The following is a 22,037-nucleotide window of genomic DNA, read 5'->3' as shown; positions in this document are numbered from 1 at the left end:
ATTTTAAGAACGCATGAACAGATTGTTACGAAACGTGGTATGGGTCATCAGCACAATGCCCTGAATGAGCCTGAGAAGTTTCGAAACAGCGCCACCTAGTGGTGAATTTTTTTTTTCAAATGCTTATAACTTTGGGTGTGGTCGACTTATTTTCACGAAACTCATCTTTTTAGACTCCTGAATCGTTGCCGAGTCCTATGATACCAAACATGCTAGGTTTCGCCTTACGGTTTGTGTAGCGTTGTGATTTAGCGCTTAAAAAACATTTGGCTATATCTTTGAAACCGCTAGTCCGATCGAGATGAAACCACCGTCAGAAGTTTGGAAACATAGGTCGATAGCTATACGCCAATGCCCAAATGCGAAAATATTGATGTTTAGGGGTAGTAAATTCCAAACAAAGTCATGTGTCAGTCATTTTTTACATGTTTTTTCATATAAATGTCTATAACTCCGAAGCGAATTGAGATATTTTCACCAAAATCGACACACATATGTATGAGCTCACTCTGAGGACATGTAAAAAAGATGGTGGGACTCAGCCTCTTGGTGGCGCTATAATAGAACAAAACATGAAATTCCCATTGACTTCAATGCAGTTTTGTGAAATAAAATGCTATACTAAACAAATGCATTGGTGTAATATTACGAAACTCAAAATGTGCCATCAGCACCATCCCCTGAAGGTACCCAAAATATTTCGAGACAGTGCCACCTAGTGGTCAAAAGTTATAACAAAATTTACAAAACTGCTAATAACTTTTGAATAAGTTGGCCTATTGTAATGCAACTGGTCTTAATAGATTCCTTGGGTCAAGACGAGAACATAGATACCAAGGTTTCCTTATTTGGCCTAGCTTCCTGTCCGCCATCTTGATTTTCAGTCAAAACCTACTTTTTCGAACTCCTCCTAGACCGTTTGTCCGATTTTCACCAAAATCGAATCGTATCATCTCCAGACTGTGCTGACTAAAAGTTATGGATTTCGTGTCTATAGACGAAACCGTTTTCGTATAGCGTAGCAGCAAAGTTGAGGCATGATGCTAAAAGCACTATTCAGGCTTTATCTCTGCAATGCCTTGACATATTGACACCAAACTTTGTATGTGTCATTGTCACTTCACTCTGACCACATCACATCAGTTTTGTAACTGCGCCACAGATTGGTCGAAAGTGATAATCCATTAAATCATATTTCGAATGACTTTTTATATGATTTTTCAGCCATTTCGCCTAAAATCCTCTTTAAATGTATTTAATTGCTCATTGTTGCAGTTGGTCTGACACCTTCAGCCATGTTGGCATATCCTGTCGTCTGCTTGCGCTTGGCCCCGATAATTGCTGCTTGCAGCTATATTTAGGGGCCAAGCACCGAAGGTGCGTAGGCACCTATTGTATCTGTTCCCGTTCTTATTATTATTATTCTTCCTTCTTCCAACTGGGAGTCTATGGCAGCCCATAGAACCGAATGCGGGAAAGTTGTTTTGGTTTGACATTCTGATAGAGGACAGTCCCAACATTAAATACACCAATTTTGGTGTGTCTAAGACATTCCCTCTAGCGCCACCACCTGTCCAAAGTTTCACTTTTATTTTGCTAATAACTTTTGAACCGTAAGGCCAATCAACAAAATTATTTTTCTCTCTGATTCCTGAGCTCATGCCAATTCGATTGCACCCTATGACATCATTTCTGTCATAACAATATGGCCGCCATTTTGAATTTATCTAAAAAGCTACTTTTTCGAACTCGTCCTAGACGGTTTGTCCGATTTGCACGAAAATTGAACCAGATCATCTACAGACCATGCTGACAAAAAGTTATGGAATTCAAGTTGATTCGCTTAACAGTTTTCGATAAACCCACGAATACATTTTACGTAGCGCTTGCGAAAACAGATGTAAGGCCGTATCTCCGCAACGCTTTATCGGATTCAGACCAAACTTGGTACATGTCATCACAAGCATGACCTGAGGCTACATGCTGTGTTTCGGCGCAGCGCCACCTACTGGTCCGGAGATATGAAAAATGGCTATTTTTGCTTATAACTTCTGAACAGTTTGTCCAAAAATCATAAAATTGGTCTCGTTAGATTCAGGGTAACATGCAGAGTCGACTGATATCCAATATTACCATATCGGCCATTTTGACTGTCGGCCATTTTGAATTTTGTGCTAAAATGCTGTATTTTAAGAACGCATGAACAGATTGTTACGAAACGTGGTATGGGTCATCAGCACAATGCCTTGAATGAGCCTGAGAAGTTTCGAAACAGCGCCACCTAGTGGTGAATTTTTTTTTTCAAATGCTTATAACTTTGGGTGTGGTCGACTTATTTTCACGAAACTCATCTTTTTAGACTCCTGAATCGTTGCCGAGTCCTATGATACCAAACATGCTAGGTTTCGCCTTACGGTTTGTGTAGCGTTGTGATTTAGCGCTTAAAAAACATTTGGCTATATCTTTGAAACCGCTAGTCCGATCGAGATGAAACCACCGTCAGAAGTTTGGAAACATAGGTCGATAGCTATACGCCAATGCCCAAATGCGAAAATATTGATGTTTAGGGGTAGTAAATTCCAAACAAAGTCATGTGTCAGTCATTTTTTACGTGTTTTTTCATATAAATGTCTATAACTCCGAAGCAAATTGAGATTTTTGCACCAAAATCGACACATATATGTATGGGCTCACTCTGAGGACACATAAAAAAAATGGTGGGACTGAGCCTCTTGGTGGCGCTATAATAGAACAAAACATGAAATTCCCATTGACTTCAATGCAGTTTTGTGAAATAAAATGCTATACTTAACAAATGCATTGGTGTAATATTACGAAACTCAGAATGTGCCATCAGCACCATCCCCTGAAGGTACCCAACATATTTAGAGACAGCGCCACCTAGTGGTCAAAAGTTATAACAACATTTCCAATACTGCTAATAACTTTTGAATACATCGGCCTATGTAAATGCCACTGGTCTTAATAGATTCCTTGGGTCAAGCCGAGAACATAGATACCAAATTTTCCTTATTTGGTCAAACTTCTTGTCCGCCATCTTGATTTTCATTCAAAACCTACTTTTTCGAACTCCTCCTAGACCGTTTGTCCGATTTTCACCAAAATCGAATCGTATCATCTCCAGACCGTGCCGACTAAAAGTTATGGATTTCGTGTCGACAGACGAAACCGTTTTCGTATAGCGCAGCAGCAAAGTTGAGGCATGATGCTAATAGCACTATTCAGGCTTTATCTCTGCAATGCCTTGACATATTGACACCAAACTTTGTATGTGTCATTGTCACTTCACTCTGACCACATCACATCAGTTTTGTAACTGTGCCACCTATTGGTCGAAAGTGATAATCCATAAAATCATATTTTTAATTATTGTTTCTATGATTTTTCAGGCATTTTGCATAAAATCCTCTTTAAAGTCTATAATTGCTCATTGTTGCAGTTGGTCTGACACTTTCAGACATGTTGGCATGTCTTGTCGTCTTATTCTGCTTGGCCCCGGTAATTGCTGCTTGCAGCTATATTTAGGGGCCAAGCACCGAAGGTGCGGAGGCACCTATTGTATCTGTTCCCGTTCTTATTATTATTATTCTTCCTTCTTCCAACTGGGAGTCTATGGCAGCCCATAGAACCGAATGCGGGAAAGTTGTTTTGGTTTGACATTCTGATAGAGGACAGTCCCAACATTAAATACACCAATTTTGGTGTGTCTAAGTCATTCCCTCTAGCGCCACCACCTGTCCAAAGTTTCACTTTTATTTTGCAAATAACTTTTGAACCGTAAGGCCAATCAACAAAATTCTTTTTCTCTCTGATTCCTGAGCTCATGCCAATTCGATTGCACCCTATGACGTCATTTCCGTCATAACAATATGGCCGCCATTTTGAATTTATCTAAAAAGCTACTTTTTCGAACTCGTCCTAGACGGTTTGTCCGATTTGCACGAAAATTGAACCAGATCATCTACAGACCATGCTGACAAAAAGTTATGGAATTCAAGTTGATTCGCTTAACAGTTTTCGATAAACCCACGAATACATTTTACGTAGCGCTTGCGAAAACAGATGTAAAGCCGTATCTCCGCAACGCTTTATCAGATTCAGACCAAAGTTGGTACATGTCATCACAAGCATGACCTGAGGCTACATGCTGTGTTTCGGCGCAGCGCCACCTACTGGTCCGGAGATATGAAAAATGGCTATTTTTGCTTATAACTTCTGAACAGTTTGTCCAAAAATCATAAAATTGGTCTCGTTAGATTCAGGGTAACTGATATCCAATATTACCATATCGGCCATTTTGGCTGTCGGCCATTTTGAATTTTGTGCTAAAATGCTGTATTTTAAGAACGCATGAACGGATTGTTACGGAACTTGGTATGGGTCATCAGCCCGATGTCCTGAAGGAGCGTGAGAAGTTTCGAAACAGCGCCACCTAGTGGTGAATTTTTTTTTTCAAATGCTTATAACTTTGGGTGTGGTCGACTTATTTTCACGAAACTCATCTTTTTAGCCTCCTGAATCATTGCCGAGTCCTATGATACCAAACATGCTAGGTTTCGCCTTACGGTTTGTGTAGCGTTGTGATTTAGCGCTTAAAAACATTTGGCTATATCTTCGAAACCGCTAGTCCGATCGAGACGAAACCACCGTCAGAAGTTTGGAAACATAGGTCGATAGCTATACGCCAATGACCAAATGCGAAAATATTGATGTTTAGGGGTAGTAAATTCCAAACAAAGTCATGTGTCAGTCATTTTTTACGTGTTTTTTCATATAAATGCCTATAACTCTGAAGCGAATTAAGATATTTTCACCAAAACTGACACACATATGTATGGGCTCACTCTGAGGACACGTAAAAAAAATTGTGGGACTGAGCCTCTTGGTGGCGCTATAATAGAACAAAACATGAAATTCCCATTGACTTCAATAGAGTTTTGTGAAATAAAATGCTATTTTCATTCAAAACCTACTTTTTCGAACTCCTCCTACACCGATTGTCCGATTTTCACCAAAATCGAATCATATCATCTCCAGACTGTGCCGACTGAAAGTTATGGATTTCGTGTCGATTGCCGAAACCGTTTTCGTATAGCGCAGCAGCAAAGTTGAGGCATGATGCTAATAGCACTATTCAGGCTTTATCTCTGCAATGCCTTGACATATTGACACCAAACTTTGTATGTGTCATTGTCACTTCACTCTGACCACATCACATCAGTTTTGTAACTGCGCCACCTATTGGTCGAAAGTGATAATCCATTAAATCATATTTTTAATTACTGTTTATATGATTTTTCAGGCATTTCGCCTAAAATCTTCTTTAAATGTCTTTAATTGCTGATTGTTGCAGTTGATCTGACACTTTCAGCAATGTTGGCATGTCTTGTCGTCTTATTCTGCTTGGCCCCGGTAATTGCTGCTTGCAGCTATATTTAGGGGCCAAGCACCGAAGGTGCGTAGGCACCTATTGTATCTGTTCCCGTTCTTATTATTATTATTCTTCATTTTTCCGACTGGGAGTCTATGGCAGCCCATAGAACCGCTTGCGGGAAAGTTATGAAATTTGGCACACTGATAGAGGAGGGTCTGACCTATCAGCATAGCAAATTTGGAGTCTCCAAGTCATTACCTCTAGCGCCACCATCTGTCCAAAGTTGCACTCATGTTTATGCTAATAACTTTTGAACCAGATGGGCTAGAAACAAAATTATTTTTTTCTCTGATTCCATAGCTCAAGCCGATTCGATTGCACCCTATGACGTCATTTTCCGTCATGAAAATTTTTCCGCCATTTTGAATTTTCCGAAAAACCTACTTTTTCGAACTCCTCCTAGGCCGTTACTCCGATTTTGACGAAATTTGAACCAGATCATCTCCAGACCATGCCGACAAAAAGTTATGGAATTCAAGTTGATTCTCTTAACCGTTTTCGATAAACCCACGAAGAAATTTTACGTAGCGCTTGCGAAAACAGACATAAGGCTGTATCTCCGCAACGCTTTATCAGATTCAGACCAATCTTGGTACATGTCATCACAAGTATGACCTGAGGCTACATGCTGCGTTTCGGCGCAGCGCCACCTACTGGTCCGGAGATATGACAAATGGATGTTTTTGCTTATAACTTCTGAATGGTTTGTCCAAAAATCATAAAATCAGTCTCGTTAGATTCAGGGCAACATGCCGAGTCGACTGATATCCAATTTTCCCAGATCAGCCATTTTGGCTGTCGGCCATTTTGAATTATGTGCTAAAATGCTGTATTTTATGAACGCGTGAACGTATCGTTACAAAACTCGGAATGGATCATCAGCACGATGCCCTGAAGGAGCCTGAGAAGTTTCGAAACAGTGCCACCTAGTGGTGAATTTTTTTCCCCAAATGCTTCCAAATGCTTATAACTTTGGGTGTGGTCGACTTATTTTCACGAGACTCATCTCATTAGAGTCCTGAATCGTTGCCAAGTCCCACGATACCAAACATGCTAGGTTTCGCCTTACGGTTTGTGTAGCGTTGTGATTTAGCGCTTAAAAAACATTTGGCTATATCTTCGAAACCGCTAGTCCGATCGAGACGAAACCACCGTCAGAAGTTTGGAAACATAGGTCGATAGCTATACGCCAATGCCCAAATGCGAAAATATTGCTGTTTAGGGGTAGTAAATTCCAATCAAAGTCATGTGTCAGTCATTTTTTACGTGTTTTTTCATATAAATGTCTATAACTCTTAAGCGAATTGAGATATTTTCACCAAAATCGACACACATATGTATGGGCTCACTCTGAGGACACGTAAAAAAAAATGGTGTGACTGAGCCTCTTGGTGGCGCTATAACAGAACAAAACATGAAATTCCCATTGACTTCAATACAGTTTTGTGAAATAAAATGCTATACTAAACAAATGCATTGGTTTAATATTACGAAACTCAGAATGTGCCATGAACACCATCCCCTGAAGGTACTCAAAATATTTCGAGACAGTGCCACCTAGTGGTCAAAAGTTATAATTTTTTTTCCAAAAAGGCTAATAACTTTTGAATAAATCTAGCTATTGAAATGACACTGGTCTTAATAGATTCCCTGGCTCAAGCAGAGAACATAGATACCAAGTTTTCCTTATTTGGCCGAACTTCCTGTCCGCCATCTTGATTTTCAGTCAAAACCTACTTTTTCGAACTCCTCCTAGACTGTTTGTCCGATTTTCACCAAAATCGAATCGTATCATCTCCAGACTGTGCCGACTAAAAGTTATGGAATTCGTGTCGATTGACGAAACCGTTTTCGTATAGCTCAGCAGCAAAGTTGAGGCATGATACTAAAAGCACTATTCAGGCTTTATCTCTGCAATGCCATGACATATTGACACCAAACTTTGTATGTGTCATTGTCTCCTCACTCTGACCACATCACATCAGTTTTGTAACTGCGCCACCTATTTGTCGAAAGTGATAATCAGTTAAATCATATTTTTAATTACTGTTTCTATGATTTTTCAGCCATTTCGTCTAAAATCCTCTTTAAATGTCTTTAATTGCTCATTGTTGCAGTTGATCTGACACTTTCAGCCATGTCTTGTCGTCTTATTCTGCTTGGCCCCGGTAATGGCTGCTTGCAGCTGTATTTATTATTATTCTTCCTTCTTCCGACTGGGAGTCTATGGCAGCCCATAGAACCGATTGCGGGAAAGTTGTTTTGATTTGACATTCTGATAGAGGACAGTCCCAACATTAAATACACCAATTTTGGTGTTTCTAAGTCATTCCCTCTAGCGCCACCACCTGTCCAAAATTTCACTTTTATTTTGCTAATAACTTTTGAACCGTAATGCCAATAAACAAAATTCTTTTTTCATCTGATTCCTGAGCTCATGCCGGTTCGATTGCACCCTATGACGTCATTTTCCGTCATAAAAATATGGCCGCCATCTTGAATTTTCAAAAAAAGCTACTTTTACGAACTCGTCCTAGACGGTTTGTCCGATTTGCATGAAAATTGAACCAGATCATCTTCAGGTAGTGCTGACAAAAAGTTATGGAATTCAAATTGATTTGTCAAACCGTTTTCGATAAACGCACGAATACATTTTACGTAGCGCTAGCAAAAACAGTCGTAAGGCCGTATCTCTGCAACGGTTTATCGTATTCAGACCAAACTTGGTACTTGTACTCACAAGCATGACCTGAGGCTACATGCTGTGTTTCGGCGCAGCGCCACCTACTGGTCCGGAGATATGAAAATTGACTATTTTTGCTTATAACTTCTGAACAGTTTGTCCAAAAATCATAAAATTGGTCTCGTTAGATTCAGAGCAACATGCTGAGTCGACTGATATCCAGTTTTACCATATCGGTCATTTTGGCTGTCAGCCATTTTGAATTTTGTGCTAAAATGTTGTATTTTAAGAACGCATGAACGGATTGTTACGAAACGTGGTATGGGTCATCAGGACAATGCCCTGAATGAGCCTGAGAAGTTTCGAAATAGCGCCACCTAGTGGTGAATTTTTTTTTTCAAATGCTTATAACTTTGGGTGTGGTCGACTTATTGTCACGAAACTAATCTTTTTAGACTCCTGAATCGTTACCGAGTCCTACGATACCAAACATGCTAGGTTTCGCCTTACGGTTTGTGTAGCGTTGTGATTTAGCGCTTAAAAAACATTTGGCTATATCTTTGAAACCGCTAGTCCGATCGAGACGAAACCACCGTCAGAAGTTTGGAAACATAGGTCGATAGCTATATACTAATGCCCAAATGCGAAAATATTGATGTTTAGGGGTAGTAATATTCAATCAAAGTCATGTGTCAGTCATTTTTTACGTGTTTTTTCATATAAATGTCTATAACTCCGAAGCGAATTGAGATTTTTGCACCAAAATCGACACATATATGTATGGGCTCACTCTGAGGACACATAAAAAAAATGGTGTGACTGAGCCTCTTGGTGGCGCTATAATAGAACAAAACATGAAATTCCCATTGACTTCAATACAGTTTTGTGAAATAAAATGCTATTTTCATTCAAAACCTACTTTTTCGAACTCCTCCCACACCGTTTGTCCGATTTTCACCAAAATCGAATCATATCATCTCCAGACTGTGCCGACTAAAAGTTATGGATTTCGTGTCGATTGACGAAACCGTTTTCGTATAGCGCAGCAGCAAATTTGAGGCATGATGATAAAAGCACTATTCAGGCTTTATCTCTGCAATGCCTTGACATATTGACACCAAACTTTGTATGTGTCATTGTCTCCTCACTCTGACCACATCACATCAGTTTTGTAACTGTGCCACCTATTTGTCAAAAGTGATAATCAATTAAATCATATTTTTAATTACTGTTTCCATGATTTTTCAGCCATTTCGTCTAAAATCCTCTTTAAATGTCTTTAATTGCTCATTGTTGCAGTTGGTCTGACACTTTCAGACATGTTGGCATGTCTTGTCGTCTTATTCTGCTTGGCCCCGGTAATTGCTGCTTGCAGCTATATTTATTATTATTCTTCCTTCTTCCAACTGGGAGTCTATGGCAGCCCATAGAACCAAATGCGGGAAAGTTGTTTTGGTTTGACATTCTGATAGAGGACAGTCCCAACATTAAATACACCAATTTTGGTGTGTCTAAGTCATTCCCTCTAGCGCCACCACCTGTCCAAAGTTTCACTTTTATTTTGCTAATAACTTTTGAACCGTAAGGCCAATCAACAAAATTCTTTTTCTCTCTGATTCCTGAGCTCATGCCAATTCGATTGCACCCTATGACGTCATTTCCGTCATAACAATATGGCCGCCATTTTGAATTTATCTAAAAAGCTACTTTTTCGAACTCGTCCTAGACGGTTTGTCCGATTTGCACGAAAATTAAACCAGATCATCTACAGACCATGCTGACAAAAAGTTATGGAATTCAAGTTGATTCGCTTAACAGTTTTCGATAAACCCACGAATAAATTTTACGTAGCGCTTGCGAAAACAGATGTAAAGCCGTATCTCCGCAACGCTTTATCAGATTCAGACCAAAGTTGGTACATGTCATCACAAGCATGACCTGAGGCTACATGCTGTGTTTCGGCGCAGCGCCACCTACTGGTCCGGAGATATGAAAAATGGCTATTTTTGCTTATAACTTCTGAACAGTTTGTCCAAAAATCATAAAATTGGTCTCGTTAGATTCAGGGTAACATGCCGAGTCCACTGATATCCAATATTACCATATCGGCCATTTTGGCTGTCGGCCATTTTGAATTTTGTGCTAAAATGCTGTATTTTAAGAACACATGAACGGATTGTTACGGAACTTGGTATGGGTCATCAGCCCGATGTCCTGAATGAGCGTGAGAAGTTTCGAAACAGCGCCACCTAGTGGTGAATTTTTTTTTTCAAATGCTTATAACTTTGGGTGTGGTCAACTTATTTTCACGAAACTCATCTTTTTAGACTCCTGAATCATTGCCGAGTCCTATGATACCAAACATGCTAGGTTTCGCCTTACGGTTTGTGTAGCGTTGTGATTTAGCGCTTAAAAAACATTTGGCTATATCTTCGAAACCGCTAGTCCGATCGAGACGAAACCACCGTCAGAAGTTTGGAAACATAGGTCGATAGCTACACGCCAATGCCCAAATGCGAAAATATTGATGTTTAGGGGTAGTAAATTCCAAACAAAGTCATGTGTCAGTCATTTTTTACGTGTTTTTTCATATAAATACCTATAACTCTGAAGCGAATTGAGATATTTTCACCAAAACTGACACACATATGTATGGGCTCACTCTGAGGACACGTAAAAAAAATTGTGGGACTGAGCCTCTTGGTGGCGCTATAATAGAACAAAACATGAAATTCCCATTGACTTCAATAGAGTTTTGTGAAATAAAATGCTATTTTCATTCAAAACCTACTTTTTCGAACTCCTCCTACACCGATTGTCCGATTTTCACCAAAATCGAATCATATCATCTCCAGACTGTGCCGACTGAAAGTTATGGATTTCGTGTCGATTGACGAAACCGTTTTCGTATAGCGCAGCAGCAAAGTTGAGGCATGATGCTAAAAGCATTATTCAGGCTTTATCTCTGCAATGCCTTGACATATTGACACCAAACTTTGTATGTGTCATTGTCACTTCACTCTGACCACATCACATCAGTTTTGTAACTGCGCCACCTATTGGTCGAAAGTGATAATCCATTAAATCATATTTTTAATTACTGTTTATATGATTTTTCAGGCATTTCGCCTAAAATCTTCTTTAAATGTCTTTAATTGCTAATTGTTGCAGTTGATCTGACACTTTCAGCAATGTTGGCATGTCTTGTCGTCTTATTCTGCTTGGCCCCGGTAATTGCTGCTTGCAGCTATATTTATTATTATTATTATTATTATTATTATTATTATTATTATAATACCGGGACCTGAGTCTTAATTTCGTACCAAGAACATGCAAAGGTTCTTTGTATCCTTGTAAAATTACAGGCAATTATCATTCACAAGATTTTGCTGATACATTTTAGCATTAAAAAGAATAAAATAAAAACACAACTTATCAATAAAAATATATTTATGAATAAAAGACAAAAACATTAAAGTAGTTAGGCTACTTAAAAATCCAAGCAACTTTTATGTTAATGTGCAGCATCGCATCTGGTGAATCTTAATTTAAATCTATCTAAATTATATATACAAGTGTATAGGGTTTATGATGAATTCTAGCCAAATCATTTGGTTTCTGCGTAGTGCACTATATCAATAATGAACACTCAAATATTAAACAACCTATTTAATAATTACATATACCTAACTAATAGGGTTGCCAACTCCCAGGAAAAAATAAATAAATAATAGGGAACCACCCCCCCCCCCCCCATGATGCTTAATCGACGTAATCGACTTTAATTTAATGTACGTGTAAAACAAATGCACAGAAATCAATTATTTTTCTACAATAATTAAATAGATTCAATATCTTTCTTCGACATAATTTCAGACTGCACAGATGGTACCTTCCCAAAGGAAAAAGTACTATAGCTTACTGGGCTTACAGAGACTTAATATTTTTAGACTTAATATTTGTTATAAACGATAATGGATTTCTATACATTTAACATCAAATGACCACTTTGGTTGTAAGATTCAGATAATCATTTAAAAGCTAGACATTTAAAATGAGAATAAGAAAGAAAAGTATTTCTTTGTGCCCCCCTTTCCTTGTTAATGCCCTACCTGGCCCCCTGGCAAAACTTTGCTAGACCCGCCCCTGCACACTTACCAGCTGTCAGCTATGTAGAAAAGGATCCTGGTGTTATTTGTCTCTCAGAAACAGTTCATAACTTCCCTTCAACTCATTCATGTCACCTAAAAGATAAACCTGTTTCTCCATCACCTGTTCAGCTCTGATGATTCAATAAGGACATCTCCTGGTTTCACCTTTATGTTTCTCTCTCACATATCCAAACCGATCATGACTAGCAGCTTTTATGGCTCCAGCAAACAGCTGATAAACCGATCTGCTGATCAACAGGAGAAGGAGGGGAGAGAATGAGAGAAGCCGAGGCAGCTGCGCAGCGTAAAGACACAGGATAACTCCAGCTTTGTGTTTTTTTTTGTTTTTTTGTTTGTTTTTTCATTCTAACTGAAATACAGGACAAATCGCGTTCCTTTTCACCTCAATACGTAACGCGTAATATTTTCTCTGAATACGGGACGATTACGTTTTTTACGTTTGGCAACCCATACTAACTTCTAAACCTTATAAATAATTCACTCTCAGTAACATCAAAGCACCAGCATAGAAACTCTGTCATCATCATGCTAACTAGTACACAGTAGGAGTTATTGTAACTGACTGTAAAAAGTTAGCAAGCACAACGAAAATAAGATACACCTAAACTTGGTTTATAATCTGACCCAGATAGACAGCAGGCAGGCAGCTCATAACTTCTTAATCTTACTTACCTCAAGTTCAGTTCTGCCACTTGGACCGGCGGCCGCCTCGGGTCTCTCCTCCTCCTGCCTCCCCTTTCCCTCTTCAACCTGCGGCTGCTGGCCTCCATCACTTGCTAATTTTACTGAAGTGGAAGCTCCACTATAGCCACCAAACAACTGTGATATTTTAGCACATTTGGCAGCATCTGCCTGAAGGGCTAGTTTCTTTTTGGCCCTAATTTTTTCGGCTCCTCCTGCTCCTTTGCGTTTTTTTGTTCTCCATTTTTGTTCAGCAATGATATGTGATTGATTCTGAGCCGTTGCAAGGGGGAGGGTGCATCTGACCTCCTCGGCTGTAATTGGTCCAGCCCAGAGTCGATCATGACCAATTGGCCAATCCACCACCTTTAATAGTTTATAACGTTACAAAAAAAAAAAAAAAAAAAAAAAAAAAAACATCGGCGGCCGGCCCACAAAAGACGAAAATCACCATCGGCCCACCGGGCAAATGCCCGGTATGCCCTATGGCCAGTCCAGCCATGACCTCACTCCTCAGCGGGATCTGCTCCTCATATCAGGAGATATTGCTCCTCATATCAGCACTGTTCTGAGGAATCTTTTCTCCATAAGGTAGGCTATATTATGCCTCACTCGATCGCGACGCGCTTTGTTTACAGCTGATGTGGGCGTTTCACAGATCTTCAATAGTTCTCAGAATTTGCATTTGAATAGCACGCGCTCTCCGGGGAGTGGTCACATTACTGTGAATTAGCTCGTAATGAGCTCGACTAGAGTCGCTCTCTTTTTATACAGATTACAGAAGCTGAGAATATTTGTTTTTTATATAGATTACTTCATTTAAAAGATGCGATATCAAGCTTTATGCCCGTGGGTCTGTTTGCCTGTTTGAATGAATTTTCGCTGAGTTATAGATCATTTTCGAACGCGTTTCAAATGGGAGTTTACTGACAGAGAGAAGGCAGAAATCGCATCATGTTAATTTTTCTTTATTTGTCAAAAAGCAAAACACTTTATTTTTATTGTGAGTATACAGAAAAAAAATAGAAACTGAACAGGATCGATTGATGTATTACACGAAAATGAAAGATCAAAATTAACAGAGCATTTAGTGTTTATTTTCATTGCCAAAAAAAAAAAAACGAGCAAAACGCGCGGGCGCGTTTTTGGTCCCCAGAGGGTTAAATGTACTGGTTTCAACCAATACCGAGTGAGGAAATTCAAGCCATTCTCTGGCGAGGCGCGGGCGCTGCTATTCATATGCAAATTAGAGCCATTAGCACCTCCGCAAGCTCTCCACATACGTCATGGTTCGTTTCCGTCAATATGTGGCACAGACGAACGCGACGTTCACAGGCTGTAAATTGTCGTTAACCGCCGAAAATTATGGAGATTTCCGGCCGTTTACGGGGACGAAAATCCCACTTTTCATGCAGTGTCTCTACTAACACAGTAATACTGTATCTGTATATTTGCCTGTCCGTATGTATGTATTTCTCTGCCTGTCTGTCTACTTGTCCATCCATTCGCATATCGGCCTGTTTTCGTCCATTGATCTGCTTGTGCAGTAGTGTCTGTCTGTCTATCGTTTGTATCTGTTTTTCTGCCTGTCTGTTAACGTCTACCTGTCTATCGTCTGTATATGTCTGTCCTCCTGCCTGTCCATCTACGTCCATCTGTATTTAGTCTAATTCTGTCATTTGCCATCAGTTATTGTTCACAAGTATTTTATTTTATTTTATTTTTGGTTTATTATCTACCTCACAATATTAGGGCTATCACAGTATTAGGGGGTGGATGTGGGTTTGTCTGGAGTAATCACTGTTTGTACTTAGTACTGTCACGTTTTGGTTTTGTTTATGTCTTGTTTCCATGTCTGTCATGTGATTCCCTGTTTGTCATGTGATCCTGCCATGTCTTGTCATTGGTTAATTGTCTGATCATTGTTCACAGGTGTCCCTTGTCTTGTTATTAGTCTGTGTATTTAAGCCCTTTTGTTTGCCATGTGTCTTTGTCAAGTATTGTTTCATGTAGTCTGCTGTTGTGCAAAGTTCATGTTCATGCTTTGGTTTCTGTTTTCATGCCACGTCATGTTTTTGTTTCATGTTTTATTTTAGTTACAATAAACTGCACTTGGGTTCTCATTTCTCAACTTGCCTCCAGTGGATCCCTTATTACAGAATACTTGACCTACTACAATGAACCCAGCGGTTGCACTCCTGAACCTACGCCAGGGGAATCTTCCCATTGAATTGTATGTGGCAGAATTTTGTGAACTCTCTCACCTGGTGGACTTTAATGATGTGGTGCTCAAAGACATTTTTAGGGTAGGTTTGAATGAGCCTGTTTGCTACCAGCTACCTGGGGGAAAAATTCATTGGTCTCTGGCACAATACATGGACTATGCCCTATTATTGAGCGGTTCCTCATTGACTGTGGGTTTTGAGGAGAAGCCCCTCAAACCCACAGTATCTGCCAAGCCTGAGCCATTTCACGTCATGCCTTCCACGCCTGAGTCACTTCACGCCATGCCTGCCAAGCCTGAGTCACTTCACGTCATGTCTGCCAAGCCTGAATCTCTTCACGTCATGTCTGCCACGTCTGGGTCTCTTCACGTCATACCTGCCAAGTCTGAGTCTATTCACGCCACGTCGGCCGCCGAGCTGGTGTCTCCTGACAAGATGGCCGCTGCCGAGCCGGTGTCTCCTGACAAGATGGCCGCTGCCGAGCCGGTGTCTCCTGACAAGATGGCCGCTGCCGAGCCTGTGTCTCCTGACAAGATGGCCGCCGCCGAGCCTGTGTCTCCTGACAAGATGGCCGCCGCCGAGCCTGTGTCTCCTGACAAGATGGCCGCCGCCACGCCTGAACCTGAGCCCTCAGCAAAGATGGCTGCCACTAATCTTGAATCCTCAGTTATGGCTACACTAACAATTATGGCCACAGCCATATGGTTTGTGTGGTCGGTGCACACATTTGAAGTTCACGTCACGTCTGCCGAGCCAGAGCCTGTTCACGCCACGTCTGCCGAGCCAGAGCCTGTTCACGTCACGTCTGCCGAGCCAGAGCCTGTTCACGTCACGTCTGCCAAGCCAGAGCCTGTTCACGTCACGACTGCCGAGCTAGAGCCTGTTCACGTCACGACTGCTGAGACTTTTCACGTCATTTCTGTTCTTGAGCCGTTGTCTGTTCCAGCCCATAACCCCATAGCTGTCCCCAAGAAAATTTTGGGGGGGGGGCAGTAGGGTCCTTGATAGGACCATGGAGGCCGCGCCGCCATGGTCTCCTGAACTGTCTGGTCTACCTTGTCCACCTGAACTGTCTGGTCCACCCTGGCCACCTGAACTGTCTGGTCCACCCTGGCCACCTGAACTGTCTGGTCCGCCCTGGCCACCTGAACTGTCTGGTCCGCCCTGGCCACCTGAACTGTCTGGTCCGCCCTGGCCTCCAGCACAGCCGGATCCGCCCTGGCCTCCAGCACAGCCGGATCCGCCCTGGCCTCCAGCACAGCCGGATCCGCCCTGGCCTCCAGCACAGCCGGATCCGCCCTGGCTTCCTGCACTGCCGGATCCGCCCTGGCTTCCTGCACTGCCGGGTCCGCCCACGCCTTGCCACGGCCCAGGTCCGCCCACGCCTTGCCACGGCCCAGGTCCGCCCACGCCTCGCCACGGCCCAGGTCCGCCCACGCCTCGCCACGTCCCAGGTCCGCTCACGCCATGCCACGACCCAGGCCCATCCACGCCATGCCACGTCCCATGTCCTGTCCCCCTGCACGGGCCTGGCCCACCATCCCTCCCCCATGACCTCCTCCACTCCACCACCCTCCTGATATTATGATGTTTTGGTTTTGTTGGGCGTCGGGAGACGCCCTTAGAGGGGGGGATTCTGTCACGTTTTGGTTTTGTTTATGTTTTGTTTAAAAAAAAAAAAAACCTGCAGCAGAGACCATAAATCAGCAAAGTCAGTCATAAAAACATCCTTAATGTTTGGAGGTCTGTAAACTGTCGCAATGACAGTAGATTGTGAAGCAGAAACATTCAAGACAAGACATTCAAAGGACGTAAACATTGGTAAAGACACAGTGCTGAAATTAAGTTTCAAGTTATATAGCACAATGATAACACTGCCTCTACCCGAAAGTTGAGGAGAATCAAACAGTCCGTACCCTTGGGGAAGTAATGGTGTTAACACAGAGTCCATCATTTTGTTTATGCCAAGTTTCTGTTAAAGCTAGGGTAGGCGATCCTGTTCAGAAGCATTTTTTTTTATACTGGGTGAAATGGTCCTTCCATTCTGATAGTAGTCAATACATTATGTGTTCAGAAAAAGGAATTAAAAAAATCTGACCTCTGTAGCAGCTGCAGGACAGTAAAAACTCTGACCAATCACTGCCATTCGGTGCGAATGTAAAGAACCAATCAGATGCCTTCATGTCTCGTGCCCGCGCCCCACTGCGTGCGCTGCCCTACGTGCGCTCATCACATGTCACCGTTTCCGGAAACATATAGCTCACTACACCGACTAAGCAGGAGTTTGCGGCACAATGGCAGATAAAATGCAGCCAAAATTACCAATACCAGCTTTGCTTGAAACTACTCGCCCTGACAAAAAGGCTAAAAAAAGAAAGTCTGAGGCAGAAAAGGCTGCAACGAAACTGGCGCTTGATAAAGCCAGAGGACAAACTCGGGTCAACATCGGTTCATCCTTTGAACGCTGGAGACAACTAAGGAAGCTGAAGGGCCTAAAAAGCGATGCCGAGGTTGCGGTCTTTCTGCTGGACAGGTAATTATTTGTTTTGCTTCGGGGGGATTTGTTATTTCCATGATATATGTTATGTTAGGCAACGTAGTTACTGTTGTAGCTTGTATTAGCCCAATCAGATCCAATGCTCTCGTCGTGGAAGCTCTAACAACCAAAATAACGAAGATTTATAAAAACATAAAATTCACGTTTGCCAGTGATAGTAACAAAACAAAACGTTAAATTTTTACATTTGCTTTAGCAGACGCTTTTATCCAAAGAGACGTAGCTACATTTCCGAGTTCATACAACACCAAACGTGTAACGTTAGCCTGAAAACTGCGAGTAACATTACTAGCAATAGCCATGTTTTTTTTTTTTTTTTTTTTGCATTCATTTTAATAATAATATAGTTTACTTACAGGTGAATGAGACATGACGTAGTTTGGTTGATGCCCATAATGTGCTGAAGTACTCGGCTTTCCTGTGAAGTGCAGCTGACTCCAAATGTGGATGCGCGTTCATGTTTGTGGGGGGGCGTGGCTTTGGACGGAGCACTGACAGGAGGGGGCGGAGCTTAGAAGAGGTGCCACTTTCAAATCTGGCTAGCTCTACAGGATTGCCTACCCTAGCTTTAAGAATAATACGTCCAGGTTGTTGTCCATAATATCAGCCACGTAAGTAAATAAACAAATAAAAGTTTACGCCATAAGCGAGTCTCTATTAAATTTCACTAAACAAATGTGTGTATGCCACTCAGACCAGCAACAGATCATGGAGCAAACATTTAGGCTAGACTAGAAAATGTCTCTTAGTTGATTATCAGGCTACTCTTGACAGAGAGCTGGTTTGGTTTCTGAAGAGACGCAATGGATAGGATTAGGCTATAGCCTAATAAGCCTATATATATAAATAATAAATATCATTATTAATAATCTATTAATTAATGATCTGTCTAATAATGTCTAAGAATATAATAATTACATGTATATCAAGCTCTGATAATTTATGGAATGTTTATATTAATAGAAACTAATACATTATCCAAATAAAAAACAAAACAAAAACCCTAATATGCCTATACATACCCCTTTAGCACCACAGTCCACCCTGAACAACTGAAAATGCTTTTCGGCAAACTGTGCAGAAAAACCCTTTTTTTTCTCTAGAGCTTCTTTTGTTTGACGTGTGGGCTTGAGCTCGACATGGTTATAAACAGAGCGGGTTTACAGCGCATGATCTCGAGACTCGCCGCTAAAAAACACAAATGGGTTGGACACATAAATGTTTATTTATTCATTTATTACCATCACTGAAACTGAGGACAATCACATGGGTATCAGATTAAGATGCAGGCAAGTGAAACATCTTTGCATGTGAACTGATGCATATAAATGTGAATGGTCTTTTTTAGCATCTTACGTGTACAAGTTTACATAGATTGATGCATGTTCTGAACACGTAATCGATCTGGATGAAACCCCTGTTAGGGCTGCACATCGCCCAGCTGTATGTCTCCCCAAACTCCCAAAACATCTATATCCTCCAGTTTAGTGAAGCGATGCTTGTAAGTGTGAGTTTCTTCACCATTGACAAACACCTTGTAATGATCACGATGGCAGAAAATGGTCACCTGAAAAGCACGAGAAAGATTTCATGAACTTTAAAAACAGATTTCCCCAACGTCTACTGTACAGTCTTTGTCCAGCATGTTTACAGTCTTATCGACACTGTTCATTTGAACAGAAAGTGAAAAACAGGCAATAATAAATGTGCATGTTTACCAGAACCCGTTCCCCTCTTCTAAATGGCATGGGTCCAGATAGTTCCTCCTTGCCCCATGCCCCATTCTCAAAAGTGTTGCGGACAACCACATTCTGATCAAAACGAATATTGTAGTGAAATGCAATTCCAAGTCTGTGATGCAGGTTAAGCTCAAATCTGTTGGAGAAATAAAAGCAAAGGGAATTGTAAGAGCCTCCTGTAAGTCTCCCATGTGTTCTGTGTTTATGGTATCGTTCATGATATTCACTGCACTGGGACTGTAGGTGGCGGGCGTGTCCACCGGGGTTAGGGCGGAAGTGATAGTGGTCTGTTTGTTTGCTTCACCTGTTCACCTGAGTTCAGTGGGGCTTTGACAGAGAGAGGGAGTGAGCCTGGGAGCGAGCACTTTCTGCTGACGGCACTTTCGCACTCACACAGCACTCTTATGACCTGGTGACTGCAGTACCAGTGGTATCTTTACGTGCTGAAGTGTAATAAATGATTGAACTGAGTTTCTGCGCGTCGCAGTGTTTCCAGTCTCTCAGTGTTTAGTCCCTCGCGGCCGCAAATTTTGTTTTGCCTCGTCTACAGCCGCTAATAGGAATTATACTTTTGGAAAAACATCTCAGGGATTCAAGGATCAGGTAGATGTGTCATTATGATGTTCCAATAGTGTTAGTTTAAAGCACAGCACATGGTTAATCTGAGTGTGAAGTTGCAGTATATTCCATGTTAATAATTGCAGGACTTTCACAGTAATTCCACAGCAGGACTTCTCTGGGATCTAACTGCGCTCTATGAAGTACTATGAAGGTACCCAGCATGCAGTGTGGCATGAAAAGATTATGCTGTGGAGTGTCTTAATTCTTGTTGGTTTTATCTGTGCTGCTGAACTTATTTTTGGATCACTTTTAGCAGTTTGTGTTCAGAATCAATCTTTTTTATTATTATTATTTCGAGTGTCACCGTTGTTGTGTTTTAAATGTTGAGTACGGATTTCTGTGCATCATTAGGTGATGGAAAAAAATCTTGTGTTGCAAGATGATGTCATATCTTTCAAAGATAAATTCTCAGCAGCTGCTTTGCTATTGTGAAATATCCATCTATAAACAACTACGAATTTAAAATAAGATATTGGTAAATCTTTATGCTGAAATGACTCTAATATTACTATTTAACTTAGCTTAACTTAAAACCAGCCAATTAGCTTTTTAGATTCTAGCTTATGGAGTGAAAACAGTATCAAAACCTTCCACAAATGCACACGACAGATCCACACACACACACACACACACACACACACACACACACACAGCAGTCCACAAATGCACACGACAGATCCACACACACACAGCAATCCACAAATGCACACGACAGATCCACACACACACAGCAGTCCACAAATGCACACGACAGATCCACACACACACAGCAATCCACAAATGCACACGACAGATCCACACACACACAGCAGTCCACAAATGCACACGACAGATCCACACACACACAGCAGTCCACAAATTCACAAGACAGATCCACACACACACACACACACACAGCAATCCACAAATGCACACGACAGATCCACACACACACAGCAGTCCACAAATGCACACGACAGATCCACACACACACAGCAGTCCACAAATGCACACGACAGATCCACACACACACAGCAGTCCACAAATGCACACGACAGATCCACACACACACAGCAGTCCACAAATGCACACGACAGATCCACACACACACAGCAGTCCACAAATGCACACGACAGATCCACACACACACAGCAGTCCACAAATTCACAAGACAGATCCACACACACACACACAGCAATCCACAAATGCACACGACAGATCCACACACACACAGCAGTCCACAAATGCACACGACAGATCCACACACACACAGCAGTCCACAAATGCACACGACAGATCCACACACACACAGCAGTCCACAAATTCACAAGACAGATCCACACACACACACACAGCAATCCACAAATGCACACGACAGATCCACACACACACAGCAGTCCACAAATGCACATGACGAGTGCAGCAGAGTTATTAATGGAAGAATAAACATTGTCAAACCCATTCGCTTGAGTATCGATGATTCCTTGGACGACGATGGCTTTGCCAGGCTGAAGTCCACCACGGATGAAGCTCTTATACGGGACCTGATTGTGGGTCAAAGTAATTCAAGATCATTTGTATAATACAGCAAATGTTTACAGCATGCTAACATGTTAATTAGGTCACATCCACTTTGAACAATCCATTAAAAAATCTTTCTATTTAGGATACTTAAAAAAATATGATGTCCAAATCATATCAATCGTCCTTTCAATATAATTGGTGACTTACTGGGTTGAAAAACAGCGGTTGCAGAGCCATTTCGACAGATGTTGTTCTCCTGCAAATTCTAAAGTTTGTATTGTATTCAAGGCTGACAGCACTTACAGAAGTTATCATCCAGGGGTGGACCGAGATATTTATTGGGTGGCGACTCCACCCTCAAACATACAGTATGCGTAGGTGTTTACTTCAAACTCGATTAG

General features: G+C 41.4%; 1 protein-coding gene and 1 pseudogene across 2 annotated transcripts in view; both read right to left on the bottom strand.

The window, feature by feature from the left end:
- The window catches only part of LOC307170535 (putative nuclease HARBI1), a 316,840-nt pseudogene that overhangs the window by 112,964 nt on the left and 181,839 nt on the right, over nucleotides 1-22,037 (bottom strand). The gene's annotated exons all lie outside the window — the stretch shown is intronic.
- LOC307170491 (galectin-5-like) lies at nucleotides 19,041-21,873 on the bottom strand (the record flags this gene model as incomplete). Its single annotated transcript, XM_079891614.1, has 4 exons — nucleotides 19,041-19,340; nucleotides 19,492-19,648; nucleotides 21,571-21,656; nucleotides 21,844-21,873. The coding sequence occupies 4 exons, from the start codon at nucleotides 21,871-21,873 to the stop codon at nucleotides 19,194-19,196; spliced, it is 420 nt and encodes a 139-aa protein (XP_079747740.1). The 3' UTR covers nucleotides 19,041-19,193.

The sequence above is a fragment of the Squalius cephalus genome (genome assembly GCF_949319135.1).
Source record: "Squalius cephalus genome assembly, chromosome: 13".
NCBI classification, from domain to species: domain Eukaryota; kingdom Metazoa; phylum Chordata; class Actinopteri; order Cypriniformes; family Leuciscidae; genus Squalius; species Squalius cephalus.
The sequence above is the reverse complement of the archived record's forward strand: the minus strand, read 5'-3'. Positions and strand labels throughout refer to the sequence as shown.